General features: G+C 42.5%; 5 protein-coding genes across 5 annotated transcripts; 2 read left to right on the top strand and 3 right to left on the bottom strand.

The window, feature by feature from the left end:
- Positions 1-4,155: 4,155 nt before the first annotated feature.
- Positions 4,156-4,731, bottom strand: H6S33_009005 (uncharacterized protein; the record flags this gene model as incomplete). Its single annotated transcript, XM_044840352.1, has 1 exon — positions 4,156-4,731. One exon carries the CDS (start codon positions 4,729-4,731, stop codon positions 4,156-4,158), a length of 576 nt encoding a protein of 191 aa, XP_044697820.1.
- Positions 4,732-5,178: 447 nt separating this feature from the next.
- On the bottom strand, positions 5,179-6,166 carry H6S33_009004 (uncharacterized protein; the record flags this gene model as incomplete). Its single annotated transcript, XM_044840351.1, has 2 exons — positions 5,179-5,482; positions 5,541-6,166. 2 exons carry the CDS (start codon positions 6,164-6,166, stop codon positions 5,179-5,181), a joined length of 930 nt encoding a protein of 309 aa, XP_044697819.1.
- Positions 6,167-7,062: 896 nt separating this feature from the next.
- On the top strand, positions 7,063-10,686 carry H6S33_009003 (uncharacterized protein; the record flags this gene model as incomplete). Its single annotated transcript, XM_044840350.1, has 9 exons — positions 7,063-7,095; positions 7,164-7,263; positions 7,338-7,688; positions 7,767-7,971; positions 8,039-8,153; positions 8,204-8,288; positions 8,344-8,423; positions 8,482-10,416; positions 10,477-10,686. The coding sequence occupies 9 exons, from the start codon at positions 7,063-7,065 to the stop codon at positions 10,684-10,686; spliced, it is 3,114 nt and encodes a 1,037-aa protein (XP_044697818.1).
- A 6,403-nt stretch (positions 10,687-17,089) lies between these two features.
- Positions 17,090-18,296, bottom strand: H6S33_009002 (uncharacterized protein; the record flags this gene model as incomplete). Its single annotated transcript, XM_044840349.1, has 7 exons — positions 17,090-17,233; positions 17,287-17,486; positions 17,559-17,586; positions 17,648-17,876; positions 17,938-18,017; positions 18,104-18,131; positions 18,190-18,296. 7 exons carry the CDS (start codon positions 18,294-18,296, stop codon positions 17,090-17,092), a joined length of 816 nt encoding a protein of 271 aa, XP_044697817.1.
- Positions 18,297-19,706: 1,410 nt separating this feature from the next.
- Positions 19,707-21,225, top strand: H6S33_009001 (uncharacterized protein; the record flags this gene model as incomplete). The annotated part of the gene is made up of 6 exons (XM_044840348.1): positions 19,707-20,022; positions 20,085-20,452; positions 20,517-20,769; positions 20,835-20,962; positions 21,021-21,127; positions 21,183-21,225. 6 exons carry the CDS (start codon positions 19,707-19,709, stop codon positions 21,223-21,225), a joined length of 1,215 nt encoding a protein of 404 aa, XP_044697816.1.
- Positions 21,226-23,179: the final 1,954 nt, after the last annotated feature.

Below are 23,179 nucleotides of genomic sequence, written 5' to 3'. Positions count from 1 at the left end.
CTAGCTATGGGTTTGAATCTAGTAGGTCTTTAGAATCGCTGACACCTCCAAACAGTGGCTAGGTTCGCTGGGTTTAAAGTACAGCATGTGGTCAATCATGGGATATCACTCGAAAGGCGGTTGATTATTAGAACCAGCTTCTGGTATTGGCTCCGCACCGCTATAGCCCTCATACTATTTACCTTGCTATATATTGATTCTGTTGCTTTTGCTCCACACCCATAGGTGGTCTTTCTTCTCGATAACATCTTAGGAACTCTAGGCCAACAGAGCATGGTTGTTCTAAACTCGACGAATAGATCGTGACAGGTCTTCCAGACTAAGCACATGACTTTACTTACACCAAGTACGGCGGTTAATAAATCCAGCCAAAAGAGATTACTGTCATTTATGGATCAAGTTGATTGGTTTGTGTCTCCATGACTAGCCAATATTTTCCATTCGCCATTGATCCAGGCGTTGATCCGGATTTGGTCATTGTCAACATCGTTGAAAACAAATCCAAAATAAATCTGGGCCCAATAAACGCGTGAGTAGTTGCCCCAGTTTAAACCGGTACCAAGGTGGTAGAATTCTAGCGTCAATAATTTATTAAATGAGTATTGCGATACTTTAGGAATCCATATTCATTCATATATTATGAAAACCTGATGGTGACAGCAAGCTGCCAAGCCGTTTACTCCGTGAACGACTGTACAGGTAGGTGTCACTGACGTCTACATACCCAACATCACAACTATGGCTTTACTTTGACGTTCCTTTTTACAACAATGCATTCGCAGGCACAACCATTACCATAGGCCCGCGCACATCGCCCTATCGGTTTCATAAACATCATCGTCATCAACACATCTTAGTTTCTCTTAGCAGCGAATCCCATATATCGTTCGTAAGAATCATACACTTATAGCCTCTCTATAATTATAAACCTTCTTGTGATTCACAATATAGTGGCGTACTTTATCAGTGCAAGGGCCATTACGAACACCTTTACATCACATGTATCTAACTATATACAACAAAGGCTAAATTTATGTAGGTACGTCGGAACGTGGGAGTGGTCCTATTTGATTGGTATTTCATGCAATAGGCAGCCGCGGAACCCCTGCTCAAATATCACTGTTTATAGAGTACCCTTCTCGGTATTCCGCGGCATGCAGGCACGGTGTTCGTTCGAATTTCTCTACAGATAGATTGACCTATTACTGCCTTACTTTACACCCGGGGGGCGAAGCTGAAAGCATGGTAAATTGGATTATCATACCTGGAGGATAGACAAAACCATCGCCCAAACCCAAAAATCATCGCTAGAACATAAACCTAGATCCATAGCGGGATATATGAACTATTGGAGTTTCGGTATAAAGAAACAGGACGCCCCTCTTTGATAATTGCATTAAATGTGTTTGTGATAGTACAAGAGTCCAACGAGGAAGCCACAAGCCAATGAATTGTGCATGAATCGGAGGGACTTGGCCTGCATGGTCCCTGGAGTACCAAAAAGCCGCGAGACGGAAAGTTGCAAACACTTGACGCACATCACCCCTCATCATTTTCAAGCAAGACCTACCACGCACCGCAAGGGATGCCGATAGAGGGTAGCTTATCTGCCGGCTGTTAACGACCTTCTCGTTCGCGACTTCTCGCGCCGTTTGGAAGCTCAAGATATATTGATTTATTCCTAAGTCTTGCATTATATATAAGATTATACTCGTCTATCAGGAAAGGGCTAGGGATGGCTTGAATGAGCGAATGGCGCTACCACTCCACAAATAAATGTAATTTTCATTTTCTGGTTACTACCCTAACTAACAATCGTACTTGCATCTATATGCAATCTTCATGCACAATAGTCCTGAAGCTTCTTATTGGAAAGAGTTCTCTCATATGCGCCTGAGTGATAATTCATGAACGTTGATTATTAAGCAATAATAATAATTCAAACAACTCTAGCTACACGTGACTACATGTAATGTCTCAGGAACATGCAACATATATCGAAAGCTATGCAAGTATGCGCATATACATACTTTATATAACATTGAAATATAGAATGGCACCATATATTGTTGGGAGGAATTTGGTCTTAGCTGTCAGCTTTAAAAATTTGCCGCGCCCGGGTAGGTATTCATATGGCCACTAACGTTAGGATAAGAAATATTTAATCCTCATATATACTTCTTCTTTTGTATTTCGGCCGTCATGTCATAAAAAACCGTAAACACTTATTCATTGGTGCAATATATATATCTCAATGGGGCTGCATATCGATCATTGCCAGTGGCCATTGCAAATAGGGCCCACTAGAGTGAGCATGGAAGCTAGAGATCGTGGTTGAACTTTTACATTTCACTTTTGATAACACACAACTTTTCAACATTGTGTATCGTTCGCAGCCTTATGCTTGATACATGTGTACTCGGTGGCTCCCTGAATCATTACGGATTTATTAAAGGGCTTCGATTCCACGAGGGAGTAGAAGGTAACAGCTCACTGGTGGTACAGGTTTCATTTGTAGATTTATTCAGCTACATGTATCTGTGCTACTGGTGTCAATTGCAACGTATAGCTGCTGGTCTGCACGATGATGTCGTCTATAATATAGCTATGAGCACATCGTACTTACAGATGAGTAAGTAAATTTTAAAGCGGCATATATCACGGCAATTAATTACAACATGTAGTCACTGCATGTAGTAATATTCCCAAAGAAACATATATTCATAATTGTATGTCACGGTGCCAACAGACATCTCTACTGCACGATCTAGAATCGAACACATGTACATACAGAGATCTAGTGTAGAGACAAGCAACATAGATAATACCGTATATAATAGAGCTATATACTGAGCCGATCTCCGATGTCTTAATGAGAAAAAAATCGTCATTGTCTCGAGTTCTGTGTCTCGGAGTGGCCGGTCTTGATGCTTCCGTGAAATTATTGGGTTCCAGCGAAACCTTGATCTTTACATCTACTGGCTACGTCTAGTTAGGGGGCTTTCTTACCCTACGCGCCAAGGGCCAAATTACATGTAATTCCTTTTGATCCTCTCCCAATTAGTAGCTACAGCCAATCAACAATGAGAATTTAAACCGACACAAAAAGAACTGAGAGCATCAATGTCGTATATACACAGATATATCCATGCGGTGCAAACTGTGACACTCCCCCCCCTTTTTTTTCTGGGGAAATGGCTGTGGGTATGTATGTAGGGAGTTTACCGGCGGGTAGATATGTATACATGTGTGTGCAGGCAGGCAAAAAAAGTACCGACAATGCACGTCCTGTCTCTGGACTTTTTTAGCAGACGTTAACTCTGGTACGCGTATCCATTGGTGGGCAAGAAGCCTGCCTTGTCCGATACTATTTATCTGCCCCGAGTACGGTCGCGCAATGTGTTTGATTTTCCTCTTTGGGCGAGGGCCTTTTTTGTTTCTTTTTCTTTCGTGTGGGGGAACACTCCATTGTAGCATGAAGGAGGCTCGATCGATTGTTCCCGGATCCCACCCGCTGTTACATCTCACCAGTTTCGCATTCCCACAAGGATCGCAACTGAAGAAATACAGCCCCAGAATGTCGACCGTTTAGTTAGAATCAGTCATATGAGCGCATATGACGGAATAGATATAATATGGACCAGGTTCTCTCAAGAATATGTATGGCAGATGTTTTCTCTTGCAGCAATAATGAATATAAGTATAGACAGGGACCCGGTGGCAAGTATCAAGTCGCTTTGAAAGAACGTTTTGTGAGCTCGAGATTAAAACATGCCACATTATGATTTCTTGTACGCAACGACGTAGCAACAATATGACAACTCATTCAATTGCACCATCCCATCTCAAAGGTTCCTTCTAATTCTCAACCTTGTTGGTTGACTATTCGTTTTCCGCATCTGTCCAAAATTCCCCGAAACCCTTAAGCCCAATGTTTCCAAGCAGCCTCAATACCGCATACCGTTATCTTCCATTGGTTCAACCCCCGGACCATCTTCCACTATAGCCCATGCATAGCCCATGCATAGCCCTGTATCACTGATAGATATTATTGACTATGATTAGCATCTAACTAGCACCCCAATTTGGCTAGGATAGGAGCAAGACTTACGCACAAATGCTTTTTGTCTCGTGGCTTATGTACTTCGTTCCTCGTTACGCTCTACGATAACGAGTATCAGATAAAAGTGTCGCTTCAGTGGTCCCCCGATCGATATAAGGCATATGTTCCTCTTCGATCTGTATTTCCTGTGCCGCCTCACCTTCATCCAACCAATTTTGGAACTGCAACTGCAACTGGGACTGGGACTGGGACTGGGACTCGGCTGCCACTTCCTGTTCGCGCAAAGCAAGTAATTGCTCCAAAATTTCCTCTACAATCTCACTTCTACTTTTCCCAAGGTTCCATCGTGGGTCGTCGAACCTCCTTGTAAAATCCGAGGAGCTTCTGCGGAAACATTCTGATATTAGAGGCCTTAACTCATCGGCCGTGAGGTTCTTGAAGTCGATAAAATCCCGACCAGTGTGATTGGCTCCTGCGAGACGTCTTTCGAATTCTTCCCAAAAGATATCTTCGCGGGATTTTGTGAAGCGTGAGTTTGGTCCTCCTACACCGCTTCTTTCACTATTTCTGCGTAGTTCTGCTTCTAGCCAAAGGGTTGGACACAATATCTTGTAGTTTGATTCAGCTGACTGGGTTGGTGTTCGACTGGTTTCCGGAAGGATTGACATGTTTAAATAGGATAAGGAGCGATAGAGGAAATTTATGAATAAAGAGATATGCTCAAGTTGTAATGGGGATTCGGAATGGAAGCTACACACTGTGAATTTGTAAGGAACCTTTGAGATATATATGCAGATTTCAGTATGGGTAGCAGTATGGCTACAAACTTTAACCTCATTGTATTTTGCCACACAACTGCGGGAGACAGATTCAGAAAAGATTCTGGCCAATGAGGAAAACAAGCTCACAAATAGGATTCATTAACTAATCAAGCAGAGTTCCTGCGTTCCCCTTTACACAAACCATATCGTAACGATTCCCTATGGACGACATGGAGTGTAACGAGTATTCCCTCCAACCATACTTCTACTATAGAACTACCGATGGTTGAACTTCATTCGCTAGTTAAGGTCAACAGGCGTGCTTTATGTACGGGCTGCAACCATACTTACCGCTTAGATTTTATCCTCAGTTTTATGTTCGTCCTTATCTATCAGAATAAAGTCACCTGGCCCATCGCTCTCTGTAAAGTTTACTGGCACAGAGGTGGATTGCTTCAGGCTATTTTTCACCGTAGAAGTGGTTACCGCTTCTTTGGGATCTTTCTTCGAACAAGGGGCCTCGGTGGGTCTGGTTTCCGTGAGTCCAGGAAGAGTATTGCCAATCGACTCGATAAGCTTTGCTTCGAAATCTTTGGTGACATCAACGGTTCCTGTCTTCTCAACTTTCTTTTCCGGTCCTGCAGGTGGGAAGTAGATTCTTCAGGTACGTTAGAACGATACTAGACTGGAAACTCCCTCAAAATTACATTACTTACGAGATAAGTTCCGAGTAAGCATCTTCATCTTTTTTCTCAAAATTACAAAAGATGACGAGCTCTAGCTTTTGGCCATCCTCAGATTCAAGAAAACTCCTTACAGCCGAAATAGCCGTGCCCGCAGCCTCGTATGAAGGATAGCCATAGATTCCTGTTGACAAAGCGCAGAAAGCGACAGCAGTTAAGCCATTGCCAACAGCCAATTTCAGGGTCTCTGTATAGCAACTAGACAGCTTTGTTTCATGCTCATTCATTTCTTTTGCTAGCCGGTATATAGGCCCGACAGCATGAATGATTTTCTTGCAAGGTAACCTATAAGCTCTAGTTACCTTTGCATAACCAGTCTTGCAGCCATTGAGACGGTGGCATTCTTCTATGAGCTCTGGGCCAGCTGCAGAATGGATTGCTCCGCAAACGCCTCCTCCGGGAATAAGATTTTCATTGGCAGCGTTGACAATTGCACCATTTGGGAGGTGGAGCTTGGTGATATCAGTTCGAATCAAGCCAATTTTAGCATTGAGAGTTGCAGAAGGGGTCGCTAGGGGTTTCTCATTGACCGAGATACGTTTGATGTGGTATAGGAGAGGAAGAGTGGGTATGTCGACTTGGTTTAACACAGGTGGCATCTTTGGGAATTTCGGAACCTCGTTGAGATATCCGTCTATTTTTTGTTTGAATCTGAACCAGTCCATTAGAAACAAGAATTTAGAGAGCTACCAAATCAAACACTTAAGGACATACCTGTCGCGCCTCTCTACCTTTAATAATTTTGAGTAGCGTACGGTTAAGGTATGCCGAGATCAATACTGAAATGTGTCCTCGTTTGATGAGTCTTGCTACATGTGAGCATGTATGATTCCTAGGGAGTAGGGACAGCCTTGTCAGTTGATGTGGGGCAGTTGTGATATGGTACTGTGTCAGACTGGGAAACGTACAAATTTGGTAGTGATTGTTGCTGAGTCTTTTCGCCTCCAAAGTGTGGTTTTTGGTCTGACACAAATACGTTACCGGTACATGTACTATGACATATGTGTAGGTACATACAGCGAAAGCTTGCTATAACGGTACCTTCCATAAGGGTAATCTCTCTATAACGGTAGCACTTCTCGGTCCTTTTTGCCCGGATTTCAGCACAATCACCTCTTATATAAGGGTAATCTCTCTATAACGGTACCAAATTCCGGTCCCGAGCGTACCGTTATAGCAAGCTTTCGCTGTACTGCAAGAATAATCAAAAAGGACGGTAGGTCACGTGCAAAGAATTGTTCAAGTCTTCTTATCAAAGATAAGGGAATTATTTTTTAATAAAGAGATATTTCATCTGAATATAGAAAGTGTCTAACCGTATTTCATAAATACAGATTATAATTAGTCATCTTATCGCTTTGGACAGCGTGGTCTCGCAGGTACATGTAGTTACTGATAAGCTGGGATGTATGGCCGGGTAACGAAAGAGAGATAGAGTCACTTAGCTAGGCCCTGTCATACCTAGACAACGTACGCGTACTACTTTAAACGCGTGATGGCTACAATAAAGCCTATTGAGCAGAAGTCTGTATGTGGCCACATATCCAAGTATTGGTGGGCAAAAATGCATCTACTAACCATGTTTAAACCTCTCAGGTTCATCATATACAGTCTGGCCAGGTTATTGGTGACGGATTGACTTCGGTGGTTAAAGAATTGGTAGAGAATAGCTTTGATGCTAGCGCAACCTCTATCGGTAGATTGAATCTCTCAGTTTATAAAACTCGTGTAACTCAATTGCAACAATCAATATATCTGACAAGTCATTAGAGATACGGTTCAAGAATTATGGTCTCGATTCCGTCGAAGTTGCCGACAATGGTGTTGGCATCACCTCCGACAACTATGAGTCTATAGCTCTAAAACATTGGACATCCAAGCTTACGTCGTACGATGACCTCGATAACGTAAAAACTTTTGGATTCCGTGGTGAAGCTCTTTCCTCGCTCTGTGCTCTTGCGGATCTTCAGATTACCACAGCAACTGCTGAAGAAGCCCCAAAAGGCACCCGTCTTGAATTCGAGACTTCTGGAAAACTGAAGTCCCGTTCAGTTGCAGCTGCGCAACGCGGTACCACGGTACTGGTAGAAAATATATTCAAGACTTTACCCGTAAGGAGAAGTGAGTTAGAAAGGAATATTAAGAGAGAGTATACCAAAGTACTAGGTATACTACAAGCATATGCGGGTATTTATGTAGGGGTGAAATTTTCAGTTTTTAATCAACCACCAAGGGGGAGAAAGACTCCAGTATTTGCTACAAAAGGCAATCCAACAACTCGAGAGAATATTGCGAATGTATTTGGCGCAAAAACTCTCACTGCATTGGTGGCGTTAGATCTACAATTTGAGATGACATGTACCCGCAAAGGTATCGGCATGACTCGGATAGGCGGCGGATCAGAGTAAGTCATACCATCATAGGTTGTTTCACTTGAATTATGGTTTCTCATATATTCTTGGAATTTTCAGAAGTAAAGGAGTTAAGATAATTGGCCATATCTCGCGTCCTACCGTTGGAGAAGGCCGCCAAGCTCCTGACCGACAGATGTTCTTCGTCAATGGCAGACCTTGTGTTCTTCCTCAAGTATGTCATAGAACCACAAGTGGTTGATAATGAAATGCTGACTTTTAAAGATATCAAAGGCATTTAACGAAGTTTACAAGAACTTCAATGTTACGCAATCCCCATTTATATTTGCTGATATACATATGGATACAAGTATATACCCTCTAGCCGTTTCATCTTGGCAAATACAGATTCTCATGTGAAATAGATGCGTATGATGTGAATGTCTCCCCTGATAAGCGGTCCATCTTGCTCCATGATCAAGCAAAACTATTGGAATCATTAAAGGTACCACAGCTGTTAAGAATCCACCAGATGGTACTAAAGCAAATATCTTCTTGATTAGGCCTCGCTTATGGAAATGTTCACGAATCATGAACAAACCGTACCCCATACTCAACTTGGAATCAAGGCAAAATTGCCAAATTACAAACAAAATACCCTCAACCTACCTGACCCGCCCCCCGACTCAACTAATTCACCGTCACCAGAGGGTTCAAAGGCTGATGACCCGACCATGACGCCGGAAAACCATGCCGATATCACCCTTGAAGCCACGGAACCCCCAAATAAGCAGATGATTCCTCATTCTCAAATTAACGAGGCCTCTATTTCTCACCAAAAATGCCAAGCATTACCGAAATATGCCATGGATCTGCCCCAAAAGCTTCGAGAATCTAGCTTCACGCCACTGACGGTTCAAGAGCGCGAGAAAATTCTAGAACGATCAAAAAACTCGTTTAGTTTCACGACAACGGCGGATGAAATCTCAGATGACGTCCTCATTGAAGAAGCCGAAGAGTTTGAGGCACGCCTCCCTAGTTTAATAACCGTCCCAAATATTCGTTCGCATTCTTATATGCCTACTACAATGACAAGTCCCCTCTCAAAACTATCGTGTTACGCCAGGAGATCGCGGGCGAACAAAGCTACTATCACGATTGGCGACCGAGATCCTATCACAACCGGAAACAGTCCACCGAGCTCACCGAGTAAACGAAGAAAAGTCATTGCACCTGAAACTGGAGGGTCAAAAATTGTAAAGTTAGGAAGGTTAGGACAGCCAAAATTCTCTTCGGGGGTTTTGAGTCGATTCGCAGCGCCAAAGGCTCAGACACAATTCAGGGAGGAGGAGCGGCAAGGGGAGCCGGAGGAGGAGGCCGATGATTTTGGACCAGAATTAGTTAAGGGTCATAAGGGTATTGGCAGGGAAATGGAGATTCAAGGGCCGGACGAGATGGTTTTAGACGAAAATCAATACATTGATAAGGATCCGGATGAGATATCTACAGACGCCAGTGAGCTGGGGGAAACCATAGTTGTTCCAGACCAGGTTGGTTCAAATCAATCATTTATCCCTAACGTAGAATTCAGCGCAATTGGTGGTGATGAAATCATGGACGGCGAGGGGGACTCGAGCGTAGAAAATGAAGAGGTGGAACCCGACGAGGATCCCGAGGACGACGATTTTATGGATGAATATGAATTCCTCAAACAATCCTCAATACGTGCGCAGAAGCTTTTTGAGCAAGCAGAGGATTCAGTGGCCAAACCTACTTCGAAAAACCTAGAGAGAGCATTCGAGATCCTAGAAGGCTCGCCAGCGTATACTACAAGGAGGGTCTTTGGAACATGTTCCACGTCAGTGGCCCAATTGAAAAAACAGCTGGGATCACTTGGAAAACTCTCTACAGGAATTACTGCTAAAACCACCTCTCCATCTAATTCTACTTTAACCGAGGACGATTTATCTGCCGAGGAACGTTTAAATTTGACGATTTCCAAGAAGGACTTCTTCGAAATGCAAATAAAAGGGCAGTTCAACAAAGGATTTATTTTGACAACCAGAAAAGACGACCTTTTCATCATTGACCAGCATGCGTCTGATGAAAAATATAATTTCGAAACATTGCAACTAGATACTGTGGTTCAAAACCAAAGGCTTGTGGTTCCAAAAACACTAGAATTAATGGCGATGGACGAAGTTATTGTGACAGAACATCTGGACGTTTTCAAAAAGAATGGCTTTATTATCGAGGTGGATCCAGAAGCACCTACTGGAGCAAGGTGCAGACTAATTAGCTTACCCTTAAGCAAAGAGACTGTGTTCGGTATCAAAGACTTGGAAGAGCTTATACACTTAGTTCATGAGGACCAAGGTAATTCTTCAGTTCGATGTTCCAAGGTTCGGAGTATGTTTGCAATGCGAGCTTGCAAGAAGAGCACCAAAGTAGGCCGAGCGCTCACAATAAAGGGGATGCGGAAAATTGTCCGGCATATGGTATATAACTTTCTTCTTGGTGGTTTGGAGGGTTGAGGCTGACCGCGTGTTTTTACCTAGGGCGAATTGGATAAACCTTGGAATTGCCCGCATGGGCGTCCGACTATGAGACATCTGATAGAGTTAGGTCAGGTAACATCTTGGAATGAGTATAGTTCTGAGAGTGCGAACTCGAGAGGTTTACAGTGGGGAAGTCAGAATTGGGCGGATACCTGGCGTGAATTTAATATCGAGAATTCGAGTATAAGTAGGAGTAAACCCGGGCAATAACGTATGAATGCGTCAAACTAAGAAAGGGAATCAAAAGTAACTATGAACCACGCACATTGAGCCTCTTTACTTAACATCCATCATCACCGAGGAGGGAGATGCCCATTACAAGCCTGGTGCCCTATGGAAGTCTACATGATGTAGGCCGTACGTCATGCACATAAGCATTCAATCATGGGCGATCACTCGCTAGCCCGGGGCCCACGTGACCAGGCTCTTCTATGGGAATGGGAGATAGACTGGTTTGTCTGAGATGGTGGCTACGTAAGACTACTCTTGATTCTTTTTATTCCGACTAGGATAGAGATTGCATCTTTGAGATCCCGGTATCAGCATGCAGATTCTCTAAGTTTAATACCGGCCAAGGATCATGATGTCACAGATTTTGAAATGAGTCAATGTCTTCTCAATCTGATTTGCGAATAGTGCGCATCGAGCCCCTACAAGCACATTCGAGCTTGAGTTATCTTTAAGCTAGTACTACTTTTAAGGTTCTATCAAGCGGCGGGTATCGTGAACAAATAGTATTGATTAAAACTCGGTAAATAGGCGTATTCTAATCGAGGTACACTCAGTCGTGTCACTGGTAAGAAACCATATGGTTTGCCCAATTTTAGCTTAAAACCAATAAAGACGGTACTCGATCTCAATATTTGGTAGTCGCCCTTAGGTTCTAACCAAATATGTTAAATAAAAACTTTGGGTTGACTCTATGGCTTATTCCTCTTTCAGCCCTGCATGCATGGTAAAACAAGAAAATTTGGTCCGACCAAAAGACTGGTATCGCCCGCAGGTAGGCCGAGACCTGCTCAGAATCTGGCACTCTACAGGCTCGCCAACTTGGCGCCGAAAATTACTGTTTATGAGAATTTCTTGTTGAAATCTCAATTGTATCATTACCCTATATGGCAAGGCAGGCGCCGGGTTTGTACAATATGCAGAGCACCAGATTCTAAGCATGTTTCGGCCCACCAGGCGATAATCGAAGTAATATCAATATCACGGCTAAGCTACATTCGAATCTCCGAGATCGCAACTGTCTCCAATATGTACAATGCCTCCCTGCATACGAGTCGGCCTGTCGGAGGCCATCCTTAGATCTATAGAATGCTTGATGCTTATTACCCTGGAGTAGGAGGGAGTCCAAGATATAAGTACATGTATTCACTTGATCTTAAGAGAGCCAATGAGTCCTGGGTATGTTATTACCCCCATAGCTATCCAGCATCAAAGCCAAGACGCGCCAGCTCATAAACCCGGGATCCAGGTTTAAATTGGTTACATGTGCATACGCAGCTAGCTAGTGAACATAATTGGCCATTAGAGGGTTTGCGACGCCGGGTTGTTCTTTGGTCGGTGGAGTTAATTGCACTTAGACGTACAGCGAGAGGGAGAATTATTGTAGAAACAGGGATCTAAAAACAGGGTTTAAGTGGCTGAATCGGCCAATAGGACCCCTCCCATACTTCTACAATAACTTTACCACACGCTGTACTTATATTACGAAAGAGATGCAGATAATAGTGATACAAGCTTGGTTGATTGTTTGATCATGATTGATGCACCCTTCCGGCTATGGTATCAGGTAAAATAAGCAAATACCCCCACATTATTGTTACTTGAGTACAAGCATTCATCGTGCAGGAAACACAAGCTACATGTACTTTAGTCCCTTGTTCAGTTGACATGGCCGGGCCCTACGACTATATCAACGAGTTACGACTACTCGAGTAGAGTTAATTAACCTCGATCATCTACGTGTCCGTGCAATCTAGAGAGTATACAGACCATATGCATTGTTTACGTACGTACATTAATTAATACTATGAAACATGGCAGCTCATTTCAACATCCTAATCCCTACATTACCGCCTTTACCCCATAAGTTATAAGCCTTATTTTGAACTCTAAGACACAGAAAAGCCTTAAATAAGGCATATGTCTCAAAAAAGCAAAAAATAAGCCTGTTTTGGGCGAAAGCATGACATTTTGCTCAGCATTATCTCTAAATCAAGCTCTTCTAAGACCTCTTCTGGTATTAGATTTATCGAATAAATAAGAATTAGTAAAATTGGTCAGGATTATAGGCATTTACGGGTGCTAAGGCTGGGTTAGGGTTAGGCACTTAGCAAATATTAAATCGTGTTCTTCCATCTGTTCTTTAATACCCTCCCCTCTACCTCTCTACCATCTCCGCCCCCTCTACTCTCCTAGCACCACCCCCCCCCCCCCCCCCAAATCCCCTAATCATCAAAAACATAGGCTAATCAGCGAATCTAGCAGCAGCAGCAGCACCGAACCAAGCACCAAATCGAGCATCAAATAGAGCAGCAAATCGAGCATCAAATCGAGCACCAAATACAGCACCAAATACAGCACCGAATGCAGCACCAAATCGAGCACCAAATCCACCTAATTGAGCGAAATAGGTCGATAGGTCGATAGGCAGGTAGGAAGGTAGGCAGGTAGGTGGGTTAAATAGATTGTCTTAAATCAATGTACATATTAAATTCAGTATTAATAAAAACTTCATTTCCGAAATTCACTATGGCGAATAAGTGTAAAAGCATACCTATCAGGCTATCATGCTGATCTCACGAATAAACATTATTCAGCCTTATTTTTCAAAAATACCTTAAATAAGACTAATCAAGCCCGTTAAACCTTAAAATATTTTAAGATTATCAAAACCATAGTCTAATAAGGACCTTAAAAAGAAATAAGAGAAAATTATTAAAAAAATACCCCTCTAGGCGGTAAAGTAGGCAACTCCACACACAATCGGGATACGGTATACGTTTAGGCGATTTGGGATAATCATTCCCTATATGGGGATATCACATGTCAATCGTAGTTTAAATAGGAGATTTCGATATGTAATTTATCCCCGCCAAGAGATACATGTCTCAGTTTATCTCTAGGTAAAGATACATGTTCGAATTCATCTTCAGCACGGGATACAGTATTCTAGGATAGAATATCTTTTCTGGTGAATATAGCTATAGATCTATATCCTTTTGTAAGGATGCCGATTATAACATATGTTCGAGTGTCCTTCTGCTGGTAGTATTTGGCATCCCTAACAATTTTGGACTTAGTCAAATTCGATCTTTTCTAGTCTAAAGTCCTTTATGATCATATCCCCCGGCTCTTCAGAGGGTAGAATATCCTCTATCAATCAGAATATATCTCCCCGATATAATTTCTCTCCTTAACTAAGGATATCTTATAAGCTCCGGTAAAAAATAATGATATCTTATCAAAAAAGGATAAGGTATCCAACAAATCGATAGGTCGTACCCAATAGTTAAGATCATAGCACATCCTCCCTAACGGGATTAGACATACCTCTATAGCAGGATATCATATCCCACTATGGGTATAAAACGGAAATTAATTAATTAATTACTTCAGTATAAAACGGGTATAAAACGGTATCCGGCTGACGAGAATAATATAAGATATCCGAAGATTCTGGTACACTAGGCCGGTAATCTTATCGATATATATATATCATAAACATCAGCTGGGCCATGGGGATAAATATGAATACATGTACATACAGTACTGTATTAAGTACCTACGCTGTACAGTGACAGAAACGTGGATAAAATGAGTATCGTAGTCTTTGGTAATACCGTACCACTACGGTAACACTACCGTTTACTTCGTCAAAATACGGAGATAAAGCGGCATATGCTCACAATGCCGTATTGATGCGGTATCAGTTTTACCCCCACTTCTGATACTGTACATGTATCCTTGTACATAATGCTAATTTCGTCCTTAGCTCGAGCCTTGGGAAAAATCACTACATATACATACTAAATTATCGCTTTGCATGCAGATCTCGAGGCGTACTTTATTAGCCAGATAAGTATATACAATTTTTAAAGAGCCGACTCATGAAATATCACTCGCCGGTTAGCATTTGAAATACGGGCAGTAATCTATGAAAACTTGGCTTGTAAGGCAATAGAATATGTCGTTACCAAAGTCTTATTATTATCTACAATATAAGTTTGAAGTCGACGTCTCAATTTGGTAATCTGATTCTTGGTTCTGGCTCTTGTGACAATCTCTACGTATGGTATATATACCTGAATAATAAAAGTTAACACCATCATACAAAGTATTGTGTTCAAAAGTTGAAAATACTCAAATAATTATAAAGAAAGTTTCCTAGACCGTCAACCATAGTATACCCTATGTGCGCATTCTTGTTCTCATTCTCATTATAAACCATGTGGATCACGAGACAACCCCAAATAATATAAATATGTGAAGAGCTCACCTTAAGCTATTAGCTTTTAGAGAGCATGTTATCCTAGTCTAGTGTACTAGCTATATGCATCTAATTCCTCAACAGGAGAAATTAATTTTTCTTCATGTTCTCGAATATTCACTCACCCAATTTGGGCATACGATACATAGTGTTCATGCACTTACGCTTAGTCCTTGATAAATATAAATAGATTATTAGTTGAGATCACCAAAGAGTGCATGCGCAACTGTTACCCCCACCAACACTAGCGATACCTACAAAGAGCCTCGACATTCAAGAACGCCCGCACTAACGGACCCTTACCATAACTACATGTAGGTTCCTACTCATGAATACTTTCGAAGCTAGAGTAGATGTGCATATATTCACGTAACAATAAAAGTCTTCTGGGCATTTAAGTATGATTTCTTGAGCATGTAGCTAGGCTCTTACTCAATATCTCGGTAATTATCTATAAAGTGACCAGATTGGAGTTGTGTTCATTGTGGACTTTTGTTACGCAAAGAAAACTTTGATTTTTGCCCCCCACGGATAATTAAATCATGAGATATCACTCGGTACATTAGTAATGACCAATCACTCCAATAAACTCTCCGAAAATAGAATAGGTAAGGAAAAATAAAATAAAGACAGGTAATATCGAATTAGAACGAGCATTTTAGAGAGCCATACTTGTTAATATAGGGTATATATGTGTAATATGGTCTAAGGGATCCGGGAAGAATTCGAAGATAGGATGATAAGCTTAAGGAGAACGAGATCAGTTTTATATTAGTAGTTTACCGGGATGATTATGAGGACCATCAATAGATGACCTATACATATATATACATGTAAGTAAAGGTTGACTAGGGACCTGTGATCAAGAGTGTCGATATATATAAGTATATACATGTATAGCATATGATCGATGTAACTAGTACTAGAAGCCAACAAGGGAAGAAAACATCCGGCCATGATGGCCTAACTAATAAGTAATACTTACAAGCTTGATCAGCTGTGTTTGTTTGTTGCCTTACTTTTGATAATTTAATCATTTTTTTTTTTTTGATCGGCAGTTAGTCTAAAAACCATGTAAAACGGTACGTACAGTACGAAAAAACGGGATTGAGTGAATAATATAATACGGAATTAAACCGGCATTACAAAAAGATACCGTAGTAATGCCGTATTCTTGCTGCATTACTAGCGCATTAACGAGAATAATGTAGCGAATCCATACCATTTTTGGTATTATGTAGTACTCCGGAAAATGAGCTTTTGGGCGGGATCTTATACCTTTATAGTACGAGTGCGGTTAATTTATACGCGATAACCTGGCCATGGAGGACAACTGTATTTGTGAGGAAAAATAAAGACTGAAACCGATACCGTACGCGTTAGCTGTACTAGTACTGAGATTATCGTTATATATATATAGGAGGCCCTTTCTTTTAAATTTTGCCAAAAGACGCACGAGCAAAATTCCAGCGCCGATCTAAGATCTGATACAACACTAAATATGTTTCATAACTTCTTCGAATTCTGCGGTACCAAAAATAGGCGCTGTTTACTTAAATACGAAATTTCTATAATTCGACGCGACAAGATCGTACAGTCAAAAATCTGAGACAGCCGATCCCACCAAAAGGAAACGTAGATTAGCCACTGAATCAGACAGCCGCGAGAGCTTAGCAGATATATAATTTAACAGACGAAGAGTTAAGTGAATTTTTACCGGCCGCGGTAATTGCTACACCCCCGTAATCGCCCCCCGGTATATTTTCTGGGGATTATCCTAGGAGCCCTCGAGGACAGACCAAAAAAACACTACCAGCGATTCTTTGGCACGTAAGCTGTACATATAAATATTTTTCATCCAGATTTATCGTACAGTTTCATCTTTTATTGTTGGGTAAAAAATTAAGCAAGGAATCAAACTTCTGTAGACACCATAGATAGGTATGTAACCAAGTATGTTTCTTGATATTACAACAGATTAGAGTAGGTATGAGCTATGATTACATGATTTCACCTATCCACTCGTCCATTCGTCGTTCTTTTTATACAACTATCTTAGTATACAATGATTTGGAGTTGCTTGCTAATTGTGTCGGTGCTTTCCCCTATTCTTAATGGCTACCGGTTCTTTTCCTTCTCTGCCTTCCTTTCCTCCTCCAGCCGAAAATTCCCGCCTGATATAGTTTCTAGTGATTTTCTAACCTGTGCACATGCACGTTCACACTCGACGGCTAGTGCTGGAACTTCAATCGACGCTGCGATCTATGGCGGTTGTGAGATAAGTTAAAATAAGGACTGAGGGGTGTTAATGGTACCTCCTTAGCGTCCCTCGAGTTGATTAGCATGACTTCTTCGGAGTCGTTGTGTAATATCTTCTCTTTGAATTCTGCCTCGGTCTCGAGTTTGTTGCGGTAAAGTGAGTCGAGCTCTGTTATTGGAGTGGGCTGGAGGAGTTGGTGGTTGACGAGGAATTCAAGGTGTTTTGCGCCGGCGAGGGCTTTCCAGTGGGAGAACGCTAGACGGGGCGTCAATATATGAGGGGGTCCTACTTACTCGTGAGTTTATTTTAGGGTATATGGGAGCTTACCTCGGTATAGAAGATAGAAAAACGGGATCTAGAGCGAGTATTCAAATCAGCGCTCCATAACAGAACCAACGGATTCCAGAGATATATACGTTGGGAATAATGGGAACCAAAGCAAATGGCGCTACTATGGGCATTCCAGCCATTGACCAGATCAACCGACTACGGTGGATATCATTACGCTCCGTTGCTAGCGTTTTGATTATTTCCGGAATTCTGTTCTCTTTGATGACGGATGGTGGGTATATGACTTCTACCCTTTGGTGGTCTATTTCGTCCTGTTTTCGACGCGCTGATAATGGGGGAATTGATTTGAGACCCCTAAAATGAATACAGTCAGAACCTTCAAATGATAAGAATTTTGATGGTACGGCTGGCAAACCATTCTTCATAGGGTATCCGGTTGAAAAGCTTATTCCCCGCATCGGTGAGTGAGCGCTGCCAGCCGGCTTTTCCGTTTTCCTAATTTTGCAGAATTTATCAGCGATTGAACCCTCCTAGAATACAGCGCAGCAAAGGGACTGCGGAGTGGAGAGAAAATCGCATACCCATGACAACCATACTTTGGCAGCTCGTCTATATCATGGTTAGCAAGTACACAATATCCCAAGAAAGTCTGCTCGCATAAACATACGCTGACGCCTTATCCGCAAGTGATGGATGGGGGTGTGTGATTTTGTTCAACCTCTGGCCGTAGATGAGCGTACGCCGTGTAGAGATCGGGATGAGATAGAGTCGCATCTTGGCGAATATGCAAGTTAAGAGAGAACCGGGAGATGCTTTTCTTTCTTTAAGCAAAAAAAAAAAAAGAAAGAAAAGAAAAGAAAAGAAGAAAAAAAGTTGAGAGAGAAGGCGAAGCTGGCCGTGACAGATACACAAACTTCTAGCTATATTTAATTTGAACCGAATATCACCAGTACATGGCTGCTTCTTATACAGGCCGAAAATGGAGGGGCAAATATACCTACAGTGAGCGGTATTTGATACCGTCCTTTTCCTTTTTTCCTGTCCCTTGCCAATTACTAACCTTATCGCTTTCTGGCTCTAGGAATACAGCGGAGGTGAGGTACGAATAAAGTTGAGCGGGCAAAAGAAAGAGTAACGTCATCCAAGTATGTACCTGGTTTGCGTGTGGCTGTGGCTGTGCAACGTGGGAAAAATGTTTGGGATAACCATGGCTGGCTACTAGACCTAGAATAGATTAGTTCAAGGCTGTGAGTGTGTAACGCAGCTGAACCCGGAGGTGTGGCAATTGGCAAGGCCCGTAAGGGTGTCACTTATCAGGGATAGATGATTTGTACCTACATGACAGCCCAGCTGAGGTGCCATACAGTCTAAGCCACGCTCATTTCCTTCTTCAACTAGCTTATGTATGTACCATGTACTCTAGTTACGTACCAACTGCATGTAGTATTTTCCTATGTCGCTTCCAAGGCTCCTAGCGCGGCTCGAGCCACACTGATTTGAACTCGGAACGCGTTCCTTCAATCCTGTTTCAACCTGGGACCCATCCCTTCTATTCCTTGGAAAACCAGAGAGAGAGAAAAACAGCAGGAGGAGGAGAAAAGATTGTTAGGATTCACGGTGTCCAACCACCAACCATTCCTCTTGTGCGTCAACTGCCTATCACCTACCGCCTAGGGTACTTGCTTGCAAGTTGCCTGTGCAGCAGCTTGCAAGTCGCTCGCTTTGCTGACTGTCCCAATCACTCGGCAATACTCATCAGCATCCAATCGACTCCCTTCTATCCGTATGCAAACTGGAGGCTTACTACCTTCTAGCAACCATCGTTTCTTCCAACTTTCGAACGAAAGTTGTGAATCGTCGCTCCGGCACACGTAGTTGCCCCCTCCACTCAACCCCAGTTCACTCAGTGCTCCCACAACAAAAAATATCTAGGTAGTGTATGTACATAGAGTAGGCACAGGAAAAAACAGAAGACGGAGTACATACATAACGTATCATACAAATTACAGCACACAATCCGCAGGCTCTTCCCTCCCTTCTCTCGCCACAAGAAAAAGAAAGAAGCCCTTCCCGGCGTCGCATCCCCCATTAGCAGCCAGCATTGCTTCGCCTTATTGCTATCGGTCGATCTTTGTCCAATCCACTCCTTCCACCACCCCATTACATCCCACGCACCTTGCGCACATGGCTGCCATCCATTCATCTACCAATGAGCAGCTACACCATACCCAAGACGTAGTGGCCTCGTCTTCGTTGAACAATAATCTGCACCTACAGCATCGTCCTTCTTCGTCCCAACGTCAGGATGGTCCGTCAGCTCCTCCTCCTCTTACTATCGGAATAGGCGGAGGAACATCTACAGCCCGGCCTACCTCGTCCGTAAATTCAATATCTTCGCGATCTATCAGCTCTCCTGTAAACACCATACCAGACAGGGGCATGGGTGACTCTCAGCAATGGAAAAACGTCCGGACGCTACCAAGTTGGCTCCCCTCTCGTTGTAAGATTGTTTTTTAATGCGTTTATAGGATGGACATCCTGATGCTAACGGGGGCTGTGTAGCATGGGTACAGAGCCGAGAGGAAGATGAACACGATTTAATAGAAGCTCCTCCCTTGGCTCACCGACGGCCGCCAGAGCGCTCGCAATACGATGCCGTTCGGGAAACGACACCCATAACTATGGGCCGACTACCTGAGCACGCAAGCCGATGGAGGGGTTTTGTCGAAGCTAGTACAGGTCACCCGCCGGCAACAGCACATTCAGAAAAAGATGAACCGGAACAGTGGTTAGCTAAACAGGGCGATTTTGATAAACCATGGAATCATAAAGCCGATACCGAAAATCAAGGCGACGGTTCCGCAGATGACACTGATGATGGCTTATTGATTAGTGCAAAGAGAAGAAGGATTTGGTACAGACGAATCTATGTATGTCCCGCCATACATGTAGCGATGTTATTTTTGTTAGAAATTGGTACTAATGGGCGCCAAGACTATGTTATTAAACAACCCGGCAGTACCTTTAACTTTCCGGGCACTTATCTGGGTACTATCATTGCTAGCACTTGCTCTCGCCTCCAGTGTTTTCCAGCTTAGCAACCAATATGGATTCGACCAAAAGCCATCTACAGTTATGGCAATTGTGGTTGACGTCATCGCTTTAATATACCTGATTTACATTACATACGACGAATATTCAGGAAAGCCTTTGGGCCTACGGTCGCCTAAAGCAAAAATGAGACTGAGTACGCCAATATTTTCATGTCGATTGATCATTACTAGGTCTTCTAACCTGCTTGTGTATATGCAGTCATGCTCGATCTTCTATTTATCATTTTTGATTCCGCAAATCTCTCCCTTGCTTTCGACACTCTCTTTGATGTGCGATGGAGTTGTAGAAGCGCGACAACGGGCGCTGATTTCGGTGGTAATGACAATGTAAGTTTCCCCCGAAACCGGCTGTGACCTTTAGGTATTAATGTTAATGCGATCAAAGGAACTCCGAACTGTCTCTCCGATATGTGATCGGCAACGAGCTCTTGCAGCATTCATTTTTCTTGCCCTATGTGCATGGGTCTCTACGTTCACAGTTAGTGTGTTCAGGTTTGAAGCCCGCATAAGACATTCCTAAAAGGATGCTTGCTTACCATAGCTGTAGACTTGTCGAGCGAGTATCAAAGGGAAATAATACCCGACCGTAATAGTTGTACCAATATGACTCACTGTTTTTTCTTTTTTTTCTTTACTTTCCCTTTCGAAACCTGGGGTTTTATATTTTCAATTTCTTCTTCTGTAGCGCATGGGGACAATAAAATTTGTACAAGATATTTATCTTTTTTCCGTTCTGATAGGATGGATGTTATGTATGGGAAGGTAGTCTGGTCTAGGCGTTTTTTCTTCTCTCTCTCTCTCTCTCTCTCTCTCTCTCTCTCTCTCTCTCTCTCTTTATGTTATTTTGCTTTGTATGTTGCTTTGGATATCCATTTGGTATTTTTCCCCCTCTGGTTTTTGGCATTGCGGTCTTGCGAGTTCTCATCTGTTTCTTGTGTTGTTCCTAATTAGTCCAATCTGGTAATCAGACCGATGCTGTTTCTTATGTTCCTAAGTCCCTTTATATCTTGTTCATTTCACCTCTCGTTCTACATACTTTCTATAGCCCCATTGGCCTGTCCGTTCGTTTTATTGTGGAATATTTTAGAATGTTCAATTAGCATGCATATGCCAGTCTCGCTCGTGGGAAGTTGCATCGTGGCTTGGGGCTTCGTCCACAGTGCGTACATGTAGGGGCTAGATGTAATTGACTACATTATACGTGGTTCTCTGTGAAACGGCTCTGACAATTAAATGAAAGTGCTCATTATGTTTCCTAACAATAAAAATTACATGTTACTGTCCGTTTATGCCTACGCTTCTGTGTCACGCCTGACGGTTATTGTTGGATATCTTCATGTGGCACTTAGAACGATTGATACATACATGTACTCTATGTAGGTAAAAGATACATGTACATGACCGGCACGTATGCACGCTGGGTGTATGGAACCACAAGGTGTCAATACATGTATGGTGCCGGCCGTGATAAACCTACAGTCACCGCCATTGGTCAAGATTTATCTGCACATATATCGTGGTTTTAGGAGTAGAATAATCACTTTTTCACTCGATTTATGTGTTCCCGAACGAATAAATCACCCTAACCGTAGTTTTTAAGATGCTTTTGGCATCCGTCGTTAGACCTAAAGTGCCCATTTTTACCGCCTCGAGATTTTGAAATAGGGATAAATTGGACTGACCATTCTGTAGCTCTACAGATTGGTCATTTTAATTACTTTTCTATCTTAGATGCTGGGGTACGTCTGATAGATTTGGCGTTAGGTATTTTGGGGCATGGTTTTTGTAGGTTTATTAGGACCGGCACCATAGTCTCTAGTCGTATGAGCAGAGTAAATGTGAATATTGCACCGATACTACATGTATGTAAATCGGAATACAAAAGTTTTTAAAAATTATACCTTTTATAGCCAAAGTACCAATGTTTAGCTACCCCAACCAACCACACAACCATGGCCAAAAAAAGCCCAACGACGGGCCGGGAGCCAGCCATGTCAAGAATAGACTCAAAGAATACTGAAATTTTAAATTTACCTTCAAGTTTTGTAGATTTGATGGCGTCCCATACATACAAATCCTTGAACGGGAGCGGCTGCAAAATTTCGAAAACTTATCCTAGTACTATTCCCGAGAATAATATCTTTCCAAGCAATCATGGTGTTTACGTACTTATTTATTTTTATTTTTACTGGGGATGTTGCTTTTATCAACATACAAAATAAGAATCAAGATAAGCTTGATTAGGTATCTAGAAATCTTAAGAACTCGGTGGTGGTGGTGTTTCAGGCTTCTTTTTGTGTAACCTGACTCCTCTACCACGTCGTAAGTAGACCCTGAGTTGCAGCTTGTGGGGTAAGAATGGTAACTGGGATCTATTGATATCATCATACGGGATTTCCGGTGGACCTTGAGCTCGGGCCGGGAGTTGGAGTGCAACACAGAATCTGATTCGGAGGGGAGCTTACAGTATCTACATGTAGGTTCTGTAGTTGAGCCGCGCCGGGATATGAGTGGGTGGGGCAGATACCTAGAAATTCACAGCAA

This window comes from Morchella sextelata (genome assembly GCF_020137385.1).
Source record: "Morchella sextelata strain SCLS chromosome Unknown scls_3, whole genome shotgun sequence".
Taxonomy (NCBI): domain Eukaryota; kingdom Fungi; phylum Ascomycota; class Pezizomycetes; order Pezizales; family Morchellaceae; genus Morchella; species Morchella sextelata.
Note: the sequence above shows the minus strand (reverse complement) of the source record. Positions and strands in the feature narration are given on the sequence as shown.